Here is an 18,277-nt window from a genome sequence, read left to right as displayed (position 1 = left end):
CACTTCTAAGCCTCAACCTTGATCTATAGGCACTGTGGCTCATGCCTGTAATCCTAGCACTTCAGGAGACCAAGATGAGAGGATCCCTTGAGTCCAGGAGTTGAGGCCAGCCTGGGCAACATAGCAAGATCCCGCTTCTCTAGAAATTTTTTTATAATTTTTTTTTTTTTTTTGAGACAGAGTCTCACTCTGTTGCCCAGGCTGGAGTGCAGTGTCACGATCTTGGCTCACTGCAACTTCCATCTCCTGGGTTCAAGCAATTCTCCTGCCTCAGCTTCCCAAGTAGCTGGAATTACAGGTGTGTGCCACCACACCTGGCTAATTTTTTGTATTTTTAGTAGAGACAGGGTTTCACCATGTTGGCCATCCTTGAACTCCTGACCTCAGGTGATCCATCCGCCTGAGCCTCCCAAGATGCTGGGATTACAGGCATGAGCCACTGCACCCGGCCTGAAATTTTTTTTTAATTAGCTGGGCATGGTGGAGCACACCTGTTGTCCTAGCTACTCAAGAGGCCAAGGTGGGAGGATGGCCTGAGCCCAGGAGTTTGAGACTGCAGTGAGTTTTGATTGCACCACTGCACTTCAGCCTGAGCGACAGAGCGAGACTCATTTCTAAAAAGAAAAAAAAGACAGGCCAGGCGCCGTGGCTCACACCTGTAATCCCAGCATTTTGGGAGGCTGAGGCGGGAGTTCAAGACCAGCCTGGCCAACATGGTGAAACCCTGTGTCTACTAAAAATACAAAACTTAGCCGGGTGTGGTGGCAGGCGCTTGTAATCCCAGCTACTTGGAAGCCTGAGGCAGGAGAATCGCTTGAACCTGGGAGGCAGAGGTTGCAGTGAGCCTAGATCGTGCCACTACACTCCAGTCTGGGCGACAAGAGTGAAACTTAGTCTCAAAAAAAAGAAAAGAAAAGAAAAAAAGACTTAAACAAACACTAACAGTTTCTAACAGCTGCTAACATCTCTAAAATGACTCTAGCCAGCCCCCGCTAAGGTGCCTGCCTGAGAAAACTCAAGGCTGCTGGTAAATGTTTACCGTTTATTCCAGGCAACAACTGAGGATGTGACCTCTGTCTCCCAGTCTCTGTGGGAGGCAAAAATTCTAACTTTGATCATTGCCAACTGGCAGACACAGCTAGCCTCACTGCATTTACACTGACTTAACCTTGTGTAATTTTTCACTTCCCTGACTCTACTAATCACTTGCCCACCCCTTCCTCCCTCAATCTTCCTTTATTTTTTTTATTTTTTATTTTTTTGAGACAGGGTCTCTGTTGCCAATGCTAGAGTGCGGTGGTGCAATCACAGCTCACTGCAGCCTTGACCTCCCAGGCTCGTGCAATCCTCCCACCTCAACCTCACCACCATGCCCGGCGAATTTATTTATTCATTTGTAGAGATGGGGTTTTACCATATTGCCCAGGCTGGTCAACCTCCCTTTAAAATACCTCTATACAAATTAAAGCTGAGTTCAGTTCATACTGAACTATCTTCCCTGTTGCAATAATCATTACTGATTAAAATCTGTCCTTACCACTTTTTTTTTTTTTGAGACGGATTCTCGCTTTATCACCCAGGCTGGAGTGCAGTGGCGTAATTTCAGCTCACTGCAACCTCCGTTTCCCAAGTTCAAGCAGTTCTCCTGCCTCAGCCTCCTGGTAGCTGGGATTACAGGCGCGCGCCACCATGCCCGGTTAATTTTTGTATTTTTAGTAGAGACAGAGTTTCACCATGTTGGTCAGGCCGATCTCAAACTCCTGACCTCGTGATCTGCCCGCCTCGGCCTCCCAAAGTGCTGGGATTACAGGCATGAGCCACCGTGCCCTGTCGTCCTTACCACTTTAACTAGTGTCTGGCTTTGTTCGACAATTGATAGAAAAAAATTATTCAGCCATTCTCCTATTAGTAAAATTCAAGATAGTTTCTCTCTCTCCCCTCCCCTCTTCCTTCCTTTCTTTGTCAGTACAATGAATATCTATTCCCCTTTCACAGATGAGGAAACTGGGCCCAGGGCAGGAGAGTCCCAGCTGCTATTTGGTTTTTGTTTTGTTTTTTTGAGACAGAGTCTTGCTCTGTTGCTAAGGCTGGAGTGCAGCGGTGCGATCTCGGCTCACTGCAACCTCAGCCTCCCCGATTCAAGTGATTCTCCTGCCTCAGCCCCCGGAGTAGCTGCGATTACAGGCATGCACCACCACTTCCAGCTAATTTTGTGGTCTTAGTAGAGGCAGGTTTTCACCGTGTTGGCCGGGCTGGTCTCAAACTCCTGGCCTCAAGAAATCCGCCTGTCTCAGCCTCCCAAAAGTGTTGGGATTATAGTCGTGAGCCACCGTGCCCAGCTCCAGCTGCTATTTGAATGCCTATGCGTTGCATACGTGACCATACGTGCTCCTGGACCTGGGTGCGCGTTGGACTCTCCTAAGGTACTTTTCAAAAATACTGATTCTAGGCTGGGCGCGGTGGCTTGCACCTGTAATCCCAGCACTTTGGGAGTCCAAGGCGGGTGGATCACGAGGTCAGGAGATCGAGACCATCCTGGCTAACACGGTGAAACCTGTGAACTCCGTCTCCACTAAAAATACAAAAAATTAGCCGGGCATGGTGGTGGGTGCCTATAGTCCCAGCTACTCAGGAGGCTGAGGCAGGAGAATGGCGTGAACCCGGGAGGCGGAGCTTCCAGTGAGTCAAGATCACGCCACTGCACTCCAGCCTGGGTGACAGAGCAAGACTCCGTCTCAAAAAAAAAAAAAAAAAAAAAAAACACAATTCTAGAGCCCCATCCCAGGTGGAGCCCTGGATTCTGTGGTTAAGTATCTCCAAGTAATTCTGATCCCACCATGCACAGACTGGTGTTTGGACACCACTGGATCCTCCCACCAGCTGTGAGAGGTATGTGTATTGTTCTCATTTTACCAGTGAACAAAATGAGCCTTGAAGTGGCATAGTCAGACTAGGGACAAAGGTCTCCTGACTTCCAGTCCTTAGGTACTGGTCCTATAAAGAAACACCTTGGCTGGGCACAGTGGCTCACACCTGTAATCACAGCACTTTGGGAGGCCGAGGCGGGTGGATCACGAGGTCAGGAGTTCAAGACCAGCCTGGCCAACATGGTGAAACCCTGTCTCTACTAAAACAAAAAAAATTAGCCGAGTGCGGTGGCAGGTGCCTATAATCCCAGCTACTTGGGAGGCTGAGGCAGGAGAATTGCTTGAACCTGGGCGGCAGAGGATGCAGCGAGCTGAAATCGCACCACTGCACTCCAGCCTGGGCAACAGAATGAGACTCCATCCCCCCAAAAAAAAAAAAAAAAAAAAAAAATACACCTTGGCCAGGCACAGTGACTCACGCCTGTAATCCCAGCACTTTGTGAAGCCAAGGTGGGAGGATCACTTTAGTTCAAGAGTTTGAGACCAGCCTGGGCAACATAGCGAAACCCCATCTCTAAAAAAAAAATACAAAAATTAACTGGGCATGGTGGCGTGCACTTGTAGCCCCAGCTACTCAGGAGGCTGAGGCCAGAGGATGGCTTAAGCCCAAGAGGCGGAGGTTGCAGTGAGCCAAGATCACACCACTGCACTCCAGTGTGGAGGACAAAGCCAGACCCTGTCTCAAAAAAAAAAAAAAAAAAAAAAATCTTGTCCCATGCTCTGCCCAGGACACTTTCAGCAAAAGGTTTTTCACTTTCCCAGATTGGGAGGCTACATATTTAGTATTTTCTTGACTTAGGGCCATAGAAAGGGCTTAGGTTTTAGAGCTGGACAGACCTCAGTGAAATCCATCCTGACCCTCAGATAGTGGAAACACCCCCTCAACATAGGGATGACATAGATGAGGTGACTCGACAGTACAAGAATCACAAAACACTGGTCTCCTTCTTTGCATAATACGCGCTAACTGTGTATGGCGTTGGCATTTCACTTGCATCTTGTTTGCTTCTCAGGACACATAGGTGAGTTAGGTATCACTATATTCATGTCACCAGTGATAAAATGGAGCCTCAGAGAGGTTAAGTGACTAACCTCAAAGTGGTGTAGCAGGAATTTGAACCTAAGAATTTCACTCCAGTCCCTAATAGTCACTGGACAGAAAATACAAATTTTGCCCCAGAATCTGCTCATTTCCACCAAACAGGGCAACCCCATCTTCCATAAAGTCGAGAATTGCATCAAGCAGGGTTCAACACAAATATTCGCCCACCAGCTACTTAAAGCTCACCTCCTGGGCCGGGCACGGTGGCTCACGCCTGTAATCCCAGCACCTTGGGAAGCTGAGGCAGGTGGACCAACTGAGGTCGGGAGTTCGAGACCAGCCTAGCCAACATGGGGAAACCCCATCTCTACTAAAAATACAAAAATTAGCTGGGCATGGTGATGAACTTCTGTAATCCCAGCTACTCAGGAGGCTGAGGCAGGAGAATTGATTGAACCTGGGAGGTGGAGCTTGCAGTGAGCCAAGATCACGCCACTGCACTCCAGCCTGGGTGACAGAGTGAGACTCCGTCTCAAAAAAAAAAAAAAAAAAAAGAAAAGCTCACCTTCTGTATTCTCAAACAGACCAGCTCCTGCCAACCCCCTATCACCACTTCTCCTACCGAGCACGCAAGAAACCAGGGAGGAAAAGGTCAGTTCCCCAAGAATAACAAAGCCCATGAAAACTACTTCAAGTTACTATCAGACAATGTTGTTTATTATTTCACACAAAAGTCAGACCAAGGCCACAGTGCCGTTAAACACCTCCCTCCCCACCCACGCATGGCTCAAAAACCACCCCAACCCTGCTATAAAAACAACAGAACACAACAAAAATACTGCATTTGAGGCTGAGCCAGGAACAGAGTGGCTCCAACAAAAATAAGACAAAAACACAAGACACAACATCTTTTCAGGTTTGTGTAAAAATTGCCATGGCCCACGGGGAAAGTGGTCATGGCCGTGTCAACAAGGATACTTGAAACTCAGGGCTTTTGGAGGTTTGAGACAGCTGCCACATTAGGGTGTCTTCCAGGCTCTGCGGCAGGAACTGAGGATGCTGAAGGGCAGGGCTGATCCCTTCGCCCCCTCTGAAGTTTAGGCCATTGCCTGGATGTGCTTTTCGTTGGGGAAGACGCCATAGGCTCCTCCTCCTTTCCAGAGAGAGGGACACAGTGAGAGGGCTGGAGGCCCTGAAAGCCTCCAGTGCCTACGGTAAGGAAGCCAGCCAAGAGAATTCCCTCTCTAGAAAGAAGGCCTTCCACCGGACAAAGTTCATGGCCCTGGGAGCCAGCATGCCTGCATTCACATGGCATAAAGCCCTACAGCAACTGTCGCCACCAGAAAGCTGAGTGTAAGGACCCATCGGAGAAGCGGAGCCTGGGAGCGGGTGTTGAGTGGGGGCTTCCCTCTGGGAGTCTCCACGGGGGCAGAATCTGAAAGAGAAAATGGGGCAAGGTCATTAACAGGTGGGCGTGCATCAGGGTGTCTGATGTCATAGGAAAGCAAAGCAGAGTGGCCTCAGGGTCTGTGGTACAGTCCCTGCCCAACGCCAGGATTCTGCAAGACCACAGACAGGTGTCCCTCTAGCCACTGCTTGAATACCTTCAAAGACGGGCAGCTCACTACTTCTCCAAGCTGTCTGTTCTTCCCTGTGCAGCCAGGCCACATTGTGAAAACATTCTTGGGCCCAGGCGTGGTTTTCAGACTTCTGCCTGCTCCCTGTCCTCTCCTTAAACTTTGCCAGCGATTAGGTCTGAGCTGTAAATCTTCCTCTCAGACTCACACATTTGCTAAGCATGGTGATGATGGGGCAGGAGCTAGAAAGCAGGAGCTCTGAGGTCAAAATTCAAGTTCAGTCCCATCCCTGGTTATTAAAATGTGATAGGGCCGGGTGCAGTGGCTCACGCCTGTAATCCCAGCACTTTGGGAGGCCAAGGCAGGTGGATCACGAGGTCAGGAGTTCAAGACCAGCCTGGCCAATATGGTGAAACCCCGTCTCTACTAAAAATACAAAAAATTAGCCGGGTATGGTTGCGAGTGCCAGTAATCCCAGCTACTCGGGAGGCTGAGGCAGAGAATTGCTTGAACCCAGGAGGCAGAGGTTGCAGTGAGCCAAGATTGCGCCACTGTACTCCAGCCTGGGCAACAGAGTGAGACTCCATTTCAAAAAAAAAAAAAAGATTTAAAACGTGATAGGCCAGAGCCAACCATGCAACCTGGGTAGATGTGCCACCTGCCTCCTCAGGCACAGAGTGGGTGCTCCCTAGGTCTTTAGAAGCAGGACAGAGTCCGGGGCAGGTCTCTGGAGCCAGACCAGCTGGGTTTCAATCCTAGCCCCGCCCTGGGCTATGAGAAGGGCTTCCCCAGAGAAAACAGGGCCGTAGGTCTGGTGGCCCAGGACTGCGGTCACAGGAAGTACAAGCAAGCAAGCAAGCAGGTACACTGTGACATTTACATGTGTGTTGTTCATATTAAAGGCTCCTGCTCCTTCTGATGCATTAGGGGTGCAGTTCTCAAATGTTTTGGTTCCAAAACTCCTTTATACTCAAATGCAACCAAGGATCCAAAAGAGCTTTTGTTTGTGTGAGTATAGCTATCACTATTTACAAAATTAGATATTAAAACTGAGAAATTCTTTTTCTTTTCTTTTCTTTTTTTTTTTTTTTTTTGAGATGGAGTCTCGCTGTCGCCCAGGATGGAGTACAGTGGTGCAATCTCGGCTCACTGCAACCTCTGCCTCCCAGACTTAGGAGATTCTCCTGCCTCAGCCTCCCGAGTAGCTGGGATTACAGGTGTGCACCATCACACCCAGCTAATTTTTATATTTTAGTAGAGATGGGGTCTCACCACATTGGCCAGGTTGGTCTCAAACTCCTTACCTCAAGTGATCCCCGTGCCTCAGCCTCCCAAAGTGCTGGGATTACAGGCATGAGCCATCGTGCCCGGCCAAAACTGAGAAATTCTTAACATACAAGAACATACAAGAACATACAGGCACACATTCCATGAGCCATCAAATCCATGAGAGAGCATCATATGTCACATAACCTTTGGAAAATGCCAACACACATTCATGAGAAAGTGAAACTCTCATTTTCTCATTTATTTTTGGCTTTTTTAAAAAAAGCCAAAAAAAAAAAAAAAAATCTGGGTGTGGTGGCACGTGCCTATAGTCCCAGTTACTCAGGAGGCTGAGGTGGGAGAATCCCTTGAACCTGGGAGGTTGAAGCTGCAGTGAGCTGTGATTGTGCCACTACACTCCAGCCTGGGTGAAAGAGCGAGACCCTGTCTCAAAAAAAAAAAAAAAAAAAAGGCCGGGCGCGGTGGCTCACACCTGTAATTACAGCACTTTGGGAGGCCGAGGTGGGCGGATCACGAGGTCAGGAGATCGAGACCATCCTGGCTAACACAGTGAAACCCCGTCTCTACTAAAAATACAAAAAATTAGCCAGGCATGGTGGCTGGCACCTGTAGTCCCAGCTACTCGGGAGGCTGAGGCAGGAGAATGGCGTGAACCTGGGAGGCGGAGCTTGCAGTGAGCAGAGATCATGCCACTGCACTCCAGCCTGGGTGACAGCAAGACTGTCTCAAACGCAAAAAAAAAAAACAAAAAAATAGTAGTAGTGTTATAAAAATGCTTTGTCCTCACAGACCCCGTTGAGGGGATACTAGGATTACCACCCCCCACAGACAGGGTACCACACTTTGAGAACTGCTGCATTAGGGTGACGTCTCCCTACCCCACCAGATAGCCAAGCCCTCCGGGGTTACAAACCCCTAGCAGAGGGGTCCATGTGGTCTGGCACAAGTGAGAAAGCCACAAGCCAGGTAGGTTAGGGTGGCACAGGAGGGGAGGCCTAATATAACCTGCCAGGAGGTAGCTAAGCCTTACCTCTTTATTGCTACCCATCCCAAAGCTACACTCCCTCCCTCAGTGTTTTAGGCTTAGTGAGGGTACATTTTGTGGAGCACTTTGGTCTTTTTGGAAGTTTCCAAGATGTTTCAGTACAGCCAGCCTCAATCGTTCTTAGGCACATGAGGGAGGGGCTCACACACAACAAGACTCAGAAGGGACATCTTCCTGTGGTGGGTTCATAGCTGCATACAGGTCCCCAACTCCCTGGCCCACATCAGGGGACCAAAGGCCTAAAAAGGAGTCTAAATTAAGGGGGCAGGAGTTTCCCATGATTTCTGAGGGGTTCTTGTGCACTTCTGAGCCAATAAGCTAGAAGTAGCTGAACCTCACTGGATTTTACGGGTGGGGAAACTGAGGTAGGGAGAAGTCTCATGGCTTGCCCAGAGCCACACGCTGAAGGTTGACCCCAGGTCCTTTTGCCTGCACTCCACTTCTCATACAAAAACACGCAGGTGGCCGGGCACAGTGACTCACGCCTGTAATCTCAGCACTTTGGGAGGCCAAGGTGGGCGGATCACCTGAGGTCAGGAGTTCGAGACCAGCCTGGCCAACATGGTGAAACCCCATCTCTACTAAACATACAAAAAAAAAATTAGCCGGGCATGGTGGTGGGCGCCTGTAATCCCAGCTATTCGGGGGGCTGAGGCAGGATAATTGCTTGAACCCGGGAGGCAGGGGTTGCAGTGAGCTGAGATCGCGCCACTGCACTCCAGCCTGGGTGAGACTCCATCTCAAACAACAACAACAACAAACATTCAGGCTGGCATGGTGGCTCGCGCCTGTAACTGCAGCACTCGGGGAGGCAGAGGCAAGAGGATTGCTTGAAGTCAGGTGTTCAAGACTGGCCTGGGCAATATAGCGAGAACCTGTCCTTACAGGGGCAGTGGGGTGGGGCAGCAGGAAACAACACCCACCACCACCAAACATTCAGAAAACAGAGGAATAGAGATACTACAGTCAGACAGCCAAGTCCCTCCATGTGTAGCCCAGAGGAAGTGCCCCTTCCTGGATGCTCTCACCTTGCACTTTGTTGCTGGCCCGCTGGCGAAGCCCTGGTGCCCGTGAGGGGCTCTGGTCCTTGGTGTCATGGGTCAGCAGCTCCTGCAACTCCTCAAAGAGCTAAAAGACAAAAGACACACATGCCTATCTCAGTGAGAGATGCTACCAGGTCCCAGCTGAAGGTAGGACCTTAAGTTGTGTTAGGAAATACTTTGGAAATAACAAGATGGTAAGAAAAATATTGGCCGGGCACGGTGGTGCGCCCCTGTAATCCCAGCACTTTGGGAGGCCAAGATGGGCACATCACGAGGTCAGAAGTTTGAGACCAGCCTAGCCAACATAGTGAAACCCCATCTCTACTAAAGATACAAAAAATTAGCCGGGCGTGGTGGTGCACGCCTGTAATCCCAGCTACTCGGGAGGCTGAGGCAGGAGAATTGCTTGAACCTGGGAAGCTGAGGTTGCAGTGAGCCAAGATCGCCCCATTGCACTCCAGCCTGGGTGACAGGGCGAGACTCTGTCTCAAATAAATAAATAAATAAATAAATAAATAAATAAAATTCATATCCCTTTCATCCACCTTAAGAGATAAGATGTTCCAAGCCCAATTGGCTCCCCTGCCTGCTCTTGCCCTCCCAACCGATAACAATGATCCTGGATTTAGAGTTCACTGTGGCCGCCCATGTCCTTAGCCTGTGTCTCCATGCAAAAGGCTGCGTTGCTTGTTTTGAAATAATATTAAGTGGTATCCTAGTACATGCACTCTTCTGCCACTGCTTTCTTCTCTTGAGTTTAGATTTGTGAAATTCAGCCTTGGTGAGGTGTGCTGAATGGTATTTGTTAGCCTTGCAGATGAGGAAACTGTAGCTCCTACAGGTTAAGTGCTTTGCCCAAGGACTGATCCAGAGGTCAGGCACCAAGAGCCTTTTTTTTTTTTTTTTTTTTTTTTTTTTAATATGGAGTCTCGCTCTGTCTCCCAGGCTGGAGTGCAGTGGCGCGATCTCTGCTCACTGCAAGCTCTGCCTCCCGGGTTCACGCCATTCTCCTGCCTCAGCCTCCTGAGTAGCTGGGACTACAGGTGCCCACCACCACGCCCGGGTAATTTTTTTTGTATTTTCTTTTTTTTAGTAGAGATGGGGTTTCACCATGTTAGTCAGGATGGTCTCGATCTCCTGACTTCGTGATCCACCCACCTCGGCCTCCCAAAGTGCTGGGATTACAGGCGTGACCCACCACGCCTGGCCAGCCAAGAGCCTTTTGTTTTTGTTTTTGTTTTTTTGGTTTTTGAGACAGAGTCTTGCTCTGTTGCCGTTGCCCAGGCTGGAGTGCAGTAGCATAATCATGGCTTACTGCAGCCTTGACCTCCTGGGCTCAAGCAATCCTCCCACCTCAGCCTCCCAAGTAGCTGGGACTACAGGTGCACGCTACTATGTCTGGCTAATTTTTTCATGTTTTTGTAGAGATGGGGTCTCACTGTGTTACCAGGGCTGGTCTCAAACTCCTGGGCTCAAGCCATTTTCCTGCTTTGGCCTCCCAAAGTGTTGGTATTATAGGCACGAGCCTGAGAGCCAGTTCTGATTCCAAATCCCTTTTCTTTTAAAAACTTTTTTTTCCTTTAAATTTTTTTTTATTTTTTATTTTTGATAGAGACAGGGTCTCGCTGTGTTGCTCAGGCTGGTCTGAAACTCCTGAGCTCAAGCAATCCGCCCACCTCGGCTTCCCAAAGTGCTGGGATTACAGGCGTGAGCCACTGCACCTGGCCCTTTTCTTTTGCCTACACTTCTCTGAAAGACACAGATTTTCTTCCTCCAAGACTGATTGGATTTTCTGAAGGGGGAGGGTGGAAGGGAAAGGCCTTGTTCCGTAACAGGGGCCAGGACCAGAATCTTCTGCAATCCACGGCTGGGAGTAGGGAGCCAGGAGGACATGACCCCGAGCCCCAGGCCCCATGGCACCTCCAGGGGGTGGCAGAGAGAGAAGGCTCTATGACATCTGGTTAGAAGGAGCCCCTCACCCCTCCACCTCTGCCCAAGAATTCATCCTTCCAGGCTTTGCCCAAACCCCACCTTCCCCCTGGATTTGAGACACCTGTAGAAAGAGGTAAACCTCTCTGGCTAGGCTGAGAGTCCCTGGAAGGCAGAGGCCACCTGTAACCCTGGGAGTGCCAACCTGGCTTTACACTAGTGCACACACAACTTATACATTGCCACAGACTGTCACAGAGAGCTACAACTGATTCTCACGTCCCATTATGACAGTAGTGAATGTTTGAGGGCTTCCTCTGTGCCAGACACTGCTGTGGGGACTTTACTGCTGTAAACTCACTCAAGCCTTATAAGTCTAAGATGTAGGTACCATTATTATCCCTATTTTACAGATAGGGAAACTGAGGTACAGAGAGATGAAGGCATTTGCCCAAGGTCACCCAGCTAGTAAGTGGCAGTGCTGGAACCCTGGTTCCCTGTGTTAACCATGACCTATAGCACCCTCCCCTACAATGAGAAGGGTCCCTTGGAGGAACAACGGGGGGAGGCAGAGGCTGCCCCAGGCTGCCCGACCCTCACCTGGATGTTGAGCAGGAACGCAGTCTTGGCCTCTTCTATCACCCTCTGCCTGACTGCGGGAGTCATCTCCAGGGAGTTCATGCGGGAGCGGTAGAGCTGCTTGAACTTGGTGGCACTGGCAATGTTGGGGAAGGTGAAGAACGCCAGGCCCTCGCCAGAGCTGGGCAGGTCCAGGGCTTTCTGGGCAATCTTCTTGAGCACCTGGCCCCCAGACAGGTCACCCAGGTAGCGGGTGTAGGCGTGGGCCACCAGCAGCTCGGGCTCTGTGCGCCCCACCTCGTGGAGCCGCTTCACATAGCGCTGCATGGCCGGCGTGTAGGGGATGACCTCCTGCCAGCGGGGCCCGTACCAGAAGGCCAGGTCCTGCTCCAGGGCAGCCTTGCGGTGCAGCTCTTCTGGGAAGTAGACAGGGGCGAAGACTGGGCTCTCCTTGTTGCGCTCAATCTCCTCCTCCAGGGCCACATAGATGTGGTACAGGGAGGCCATCACCAGCTGAAAGCAGAGTGAGCAGGTCAGGCCGCCAGCCGCATAGAAGATCCCCACCTCTGTCCGTCCCCTCCACTACTGCCTTTGGAAAGGCCCTCCTCACTTCGCAGCTGGGCTCTGACTCCTTCTGCCACCCCTCGCTACAATCCTCCTCACACAGCAGCCAGAGGGATTTTTACAAGAGAAAAAGAGATCATGCACTTTCTCAGCCTAAAACCCTTTTACCCCACTGGGCAAAACAAGCAGCCTAATTGAATCCTTATATAAAGATCTAACAAACTGGCCCAGTGTGGTGGCTCAAACCCCTGTAATCCCTGCACTTTGGGAGGCTAAGGCGGGAGGATTGCTTAAAGCCAGGAGTCTGAGACCAGCCTGGGCAACATAGCCCAAAACCCACCTCTACAAAAAATTATTTTAAAAAACTAGCTGGCTGGGGCCAGGTGCGGTGGCTCATGCCTGTAATCCCAGCACTTTGGGAGGCCGAGGCGGGAGGATCACAAGGTCAGGACATCAAGACCATCCTGGCTAACAAGGTGAAACCCCGTCTCTACTAAAAATACAAAAAAATTAGCCGGGCGTGGTGGCGGGCGCCTGTAGTCCCAGCTACTCAGGAGGCTGAGGCAGGAGAATGGCGTGAACCCGGGAGGTGGAGCTTGCAGTGAGCCGAGATCTCGCCACTGCACTCCAGCCTGAGCAACACAGCGAGATTCTGTCTCAAAAAAATAAATAAACAAAAATAAATAAATAAATAAACTAGCCAGCTGGACGCGGTGGCTCACGCCTGTAATCCCAGCACTTTGGGAGGCTGAGGTGGGCGGATCACGAGATCAGGAGTTTGAGACCAGCCTGGCCAAGAGACCAGCCTGGGCAATATGGTGAAACCCTATCTCTACTAAAAACACAAAAATTGGCCAGGCATGGTGGCAGGCGCCTGTAATCCCAGCTACTCAGGAGGCTGAGTCAGGAGAATTGCTTGAACCCAGGAGGCAGTGGTTGCAGTGAGCCGAGATCACGCCATTGCGCTCCAGCCTGGGCGACAGAGCAAGACTCTGACTCAAAAAAAAAAAAAAAAGCCAGGTGTGGCTGTGGTGGTGCATGCCTATAGTCCCAGCTACTCCAGAGGCGGAGGCAGGGGTATCACTTGAGCCCAGGATTTCAAGGTTGCAGTGAGCTGTGATCATATCACTGTACTCCAGCTTGGGGAACAGAGTGAGCAAGACCCTGTCTCAGAAAAAAAAAAAAAAAAAATCCAACAAAGGAATTGCTATTCCCATTTTACAGAAAAGGAAACTAAGGCTCAGAGAGGGTATGAGACATGGAGGTTGCACAGCTAGTAAGAAATGAAACTAGATTGAAGACTGGGCATTGCCAGGGACCCACCATGGCTCAGGAGAGGGGAACAGCTGAAATGAAAGTGCTTAAAGGAGACTGGCCATGTGCTTCTGGCTTTTGACCTCTGCGTAACCAACTACAGGGCACAATTCTCCTTCCTGGAGGCCTATTCTGAACCCCACCATCTCTGGATGCTGGGCTGAGGCAACAGGTCTTGAGTGTACCTTGGCTTGGGGCACTAACTCCCGTTACACATTAATACGCCCGTTTGAATTTGAAGGAGGACAAAGTTAAGACATTTAGGTTGGAGTTTCCAAGTTATTTCTGAGCCACAAACATTCAAAGCAGCTCTATTCCTTGAGGAGACAGAAAGCCAGGTAGTCTGGTACAAAAGAGCCTGGGTTTTTGAGTGTGACCGACCTGGTTCTTACCCAAATCTGCCAGTCCTTAACTGTGTGACCATGGGTGAGCCACTTGCTTTCTCTGGTCCCAGCTTCCTATCCTGTCCTAGAGCAGATGATCTGAGGTCCGTGTGACTGTGCTAGCCAACTGTGCTAGTCAGTTCCCTCACCTGCCACATACTAGATGGGGCTGGTGTGAGGATTAAGTGAGAGGATCTGGGCCAGCACAGAGGGCAGCCTGGCACTTAGCACTCACATGAGAAAGGCTGTGATAAGTGCCACGTCCACCAGCTTAATGCAAGTGAGCACTGGATTCTCTCATGGATCTTGGCGCCTCCTTAGAACCCTGTGACTTAGAGGCAAAATCCAAAGTCTAAGCTGGCTGCGGATGGGATATTCCAGCATTCACCTCCCTGCACCCACTGTCTCCGGTCACACTGCGGCAACTGGGTGTACCTCATCTTTTTAAGGGAGAGGGAAGGAGGATGAGGAAGACCCATTACAGGCCCAAGGACCCCACCCAGCCTGGAACCACAGATTAAATCTCTCCTCATTAAAGCATGTCTCGGCCGGGTGGTGGCTCACACCTCTAATCCCAGCACTTTGGGAGGCCAAGGCGGGTGGATCATCTGAGGTCAGGAGTTCGAGACCAGCCTGGCCAACATGGTAAAACCCTGTCTCTACTAAAAAAATACAAAAATTGGCCAGGTGTGGTGGTGGGCACCTGTAGTCCCAGCTACTTGGGAGGCTGAGGCAGGAGAATCCCTTGAACTTAGGAGGCGGAGGTTTCAGGGCACCGAGATCTTGCCATTGCACTCTAGCCTGGGCAACAGAGTGAGACTCTGTCTCAAATAAAATAAAATAAATAAAGCATGTCTCATGTTGGAAGTAGGGGGTGGCAGAGGGTACAGATTGCAAAAGGGACTGGGATGAAGGTGGTGGGATATAGCTCCCTACTCCCCACCCCCACACCCTCTGTTCAACCTGAACAAGCCTTTCCCCACACTGATGTTTTAACACCCAGTATCTTCCCGGTTCTTCGTCAAGTGCTTTCCTTCTATTTGCATGAATTTCACAACAGTGCTGGGAAACAGCAAAATCAGTACCTGGCATATAGTGGGTGCTTAAGAAAACCCTGCTGTTGAAATACTCTTTTACAGATGGGGAAAACGTGGCTTAGGGAGATTAGATGAGGCACCCTCAGTCTCACTGTTAGAAAAGGGTTCTGTTAAGACTCCAACCTATATTATTCCTTATCTTCAGAGGCAAATTAGAATTAGATCAGGAGTACAAGCTCTGAAATACAAGGAGTACAAGGCTGAAATCGGTCTTGGTTGATTTCAGCCTTTTCCACTTACTGGCTGTGTGACCTTCTGTTAGTCACTTAACTTCTCTGAGCCTTCCAGTCCTCATCTTTCTCGTCAGGGTTGAAGCACAGATTAGAAACCACGTGTACAAAATGCCCAACATGGAACCGGTGCTCAGTCAACGGCACTGCTGCCCCAGCCCCTCCACAACATTACAGAGCAGGCTGAACTTGCTGTGTGACCTTGGGTAACTCACCTTCCCTCTCTGAGCCTCAGTGTCATCATTTTTAAGATGATTCTATTGGACATGCCCATCTGGTCCCTCAGCATCCCCACTTAAACCACTGGTCTGAGCCTTGGGTCCACCCACACCTGCCACACCCTCCACCAGGGCTAGTCCCACCAAGCCACATACCTTGAAGCCGTCTCGGGTCACCTGGCCCTTCTGAAAGTTCCTCATGAACTCAGCATTCTCTGCCTGGGTGTGCACCTCCTTGGTGGCCTCCTTCAGGGCCTCTGACAAATCCTGGGGCATGCTGAGGAGGAAATGGGAAAGGTGAACACAAAGCTGGCTGGGGGTGGGGTCCTTCCCAACTGCTGAGCCACCCACCTGTGGGCAGGCCTTCAAGAGACTCCCATCCTCATTCAGGCCACGTTCTCAATCACTTTAAGATGCAGCCTTGTGGCTGGGCACGGTGGCTCACGCCTGTAATCCCAGCGCTTTGGGAGGCCAAGGCAGGTGGATCACCTGAGGTCAGGAGTTCGAGACCAGCCTGGCAAACATGGTGAAACCCCGTCTCTACTAAAAATACAAAAATTAGCCGGGCATGGTGGCGGATGCCTGTAATCCCAGCGATTATGCCTGTAATTGCTTGAATCCCGGAGGCAGAGGTTGCAGTGAGCTGAGATCACACCACTGCACTCCAGACTTGGTGACAGAGAGACTCCATCTCAAAAAAAGAAAAAAAAAGAAAAAAAAAAAGGGCCAGGCATGGTGGCTCACGCCTGTAATCCTAGCACTTTGGGAGGCTGAGGCGGGCAGATCACCTGAGGCCAGGAGTTTGAGCCCAGCCTGGCCAACATGGTGAAACCCTATCTCTACTAAAAATACAAAAAAAAAAAAAATTAGCCAGGCATGGTGGTGGGCGCCTGTAATCCCAACTACTTGGGAGGCTGAGGCAGGAGAATCGCTTGAACCCAGGAGGCAGAGGTTGCAGTGAGCCGAGATCACGCCACTGCACTCCAGCCTGGGCAACAAAGCAAGACTCCATCTCAAAAAAAAAAAGCAAAAAAACAAAAAAACAAAAAAACAAAAAACAAATTCAGGCTGGGCATGGTGGCTCTCGCAGCCTTGTAAACACTCTTCAGTCATTAAAACACTAAATAATACAGTCCCCCAAACCAAGGGGGAAATCCTGGTACAGGTAGTTCACAGTGGAGAGGAGGAGGAGGTACAGCATAACCCAGGAAGAAGCAGCAGCCCCATGAACCGGCATCTCCAAGTTTGTAATTGCTTTGATTGGCTTTTAGACCCAATATTTAATTCAGTTATTTTGCTAAAGTTTCAGACACAAATCTCATGACCCCCTATCATGTTACGCTCATCATGAAGGCGTCAGGGTTAAAAAGCCTGAGAAAGTCTGCTTTAGTCAAAGAAAAAGTCTTTCTGGGAGTATTTCTGTCATGGGTCCGTATCCCTGCCTCCCCACAGAATTGTCATTTTTCCCTTTTCTCCCGCCCTGCTTCCCTGTTCTGCAACACAGCTGGTCAAATTCTCGGGAGAAATGGCACATGTCTGTAAGTCCCAGCTACTCTGGAGACCGAGGTGGGAGGGTGCTTAAGCCCAGGAGTTAAAAAAAAAAATACTAACAAATTATTGAAAGAAGGGAATGAGTGAGACCTGGAGGTGGGCAGACCAAGGTTCAAGGCCCAGTTCTGACACCGGCTGACTGAGCACTCTTGGGCATGTCGCCTCCCTGAACTGGGCCATCTGTGAGACATGGAACACCGTAGCCAGGGTGATGTCTGGCTCAGGTCCTCCGTAGCTAGTGAGGGGCAGATGCCACCAAGAGAACCAAGCATGCTCCCCCAGGCTGGCAGAGCCCCAGGGATCCAGATTCAGCAGAGAGCAACTCCAAACACACCTCGAAAGTAGGATTTAAAAAAAATTGGCTACCTCAAAGGCTGGATACTCTAGGGACACTCCCATCTTGGTCACCAACCGCATACCAGGGTGCCGGGCATGTAAATTACCGTTCCTCCCTCCAACTACCCTACGGGCACAGGCAGGATCAGAACCCCGCACCTCCTGACTCCAGAGCCCAAGTTTCTGGCTCCTGGGCTCTGTTGCTGTGTGGCAGTGTCCCGGGGTGGGGCTGGGACGCGAGCAGGGTTGGGAGAGAAAGGCGCCCGTCCCGCGTCCCGCGCCCCGCGCTTGCCTGTCGGGTTGCGGACGCTCCATCCGGCCGGTGCTGGGCTCGTTCGTGCTGGCTCCGCGGGCGGCGGCTGCGCTGAGGACGCTCGAGAGGAGGCAGGCGTTGACTGTGCCGGAGCCGCGGCCGGTCACATTTATGCTCGGCGGGTCACGTGGGCCAGGCGGAACAGCTGATGCCCACTTTCTGGCCGGGCGTTGCAACACCCGCAGGGGCCCGCGCCCAGCCCGCCCCGGGCCAGTGTGGGGTGGAGAGGAGCAGTCATATGACCCTTGGGAAACAAAGTCTGGCCATAGGACTTTTAGAGAACACACACACACACACACACACGCGCGCGCACACAAAACCTTTAAGGAAATCTGAGAAGCTGCAGGCTCTGGGTGTGATTTTGCTCCTTCCAGAGCCCCCCCCCTTCTGCTCCCTGTCCCCTTGGGACTTGATGCACCCCAGGCGTCCCAGAAGGTTCCAGAAAGCTGGGAGGCAGCGCTGCTCAGAGCAAGAGGCTGGTGGGCAACATCAGGAACTTAGCAACCCCAGACTCTGCTGTCTCCAGCTCCCTAAAATGTCACCTGCTGGAATCCTCTGCTGACTGCTTGTCTCCTCACACCCCCTTTAAATGTACATTTAGGATCTGTTTTTTGAGTTCCTGTCAAAAAACAGAGACTCTAGTATTTTCATGGTTCATCCCTACAACTGACCTGTGAGGATAGATCGCTTCTGTTTTACAGATGGGGAAACCGAGGCTCAGAGCGGTGCAGTGGTGTCACACATAAAGCAGGATGCCAGTGTCCAAACCCAGGGAGGAGACTAAGTCCCCGCCTGCCTCCTCCACACTCTGGCAGCACCTGGTATCCGCCTGGACTGGGACA

The 18,277-nt window shown here is 50.8% G+C and overlaps 1 protein-coding gene across 1 annotated transcript; it reads right to left on the bottom strand.

Annotated features, from left to right (window-relative positions):
- Positions 1–4,658: 4,658 nt before the first annotated feature.
- On the bottom strand, positions 4,659–17,815 carry HMOX1 (heme oxygenase 1). Its single transcript, XM_525579.7, has 5 exons — positions 17,415–17,815; positions 15,392–15,512; positions 11,451–11,942; positions 8,907–9,006; positions 4,659–5,404 (listed from the first exon to the last, which is right to left on the bottom strand). Exons 1-5 carry the CDS (start codon positions 17,435–17,437, stop codon positions 5,274–5,276), a joined length of 867 nt encoding a protein of 288 aa, XP_525579.2. The 5' UTR covers positions 17,438–17,815; the 3' UTR covers positions 4,659–5,273.
- Between the last annotated feature and the right edge of the window lie 462 nt (positions 17,816–18,277).

This window comes from Pan troglodytes, chromosome 23 (genome assembly GCF_028858775.2).
Source record: "Pan troglodytes isolate AG18354 chromosome 23, NHGRI_mPanTro3-v2.0_pri, whole genome shotgun sequence".
Lineage (NCBI taxonomy): Eukaryota > Metazoa > Chordata > Mammalia > Primates > Hominidae > Pan > Pan troglodytes.
Note: the sequence above shows the minus strand (reverse complement) of the source record. Positions and strands in the feature narration are given on the sequence as shown.

Coding starts and splice junctions, on each gene's coding strand:
- HMOX1 (XM_525579.7), bottom strand. CDS start 17,437: ATGGAGCGTCCGCAACCCGACAG. Junction 15,513..17,414: donor GAGCGTCCGCAACCCGACAG/GCAAGCGCGGGG, acceptor TTTCCTCCTCAG/CATGCCCCAGGATTTGTCAG. Junction 11,943..15,391: donor TGACCCGAGACGGCTTCAAG/GTATGTGGCTTG, acceptor CTCTGCTTTCAG/CTGGTGATGGCCTCCCTGTA.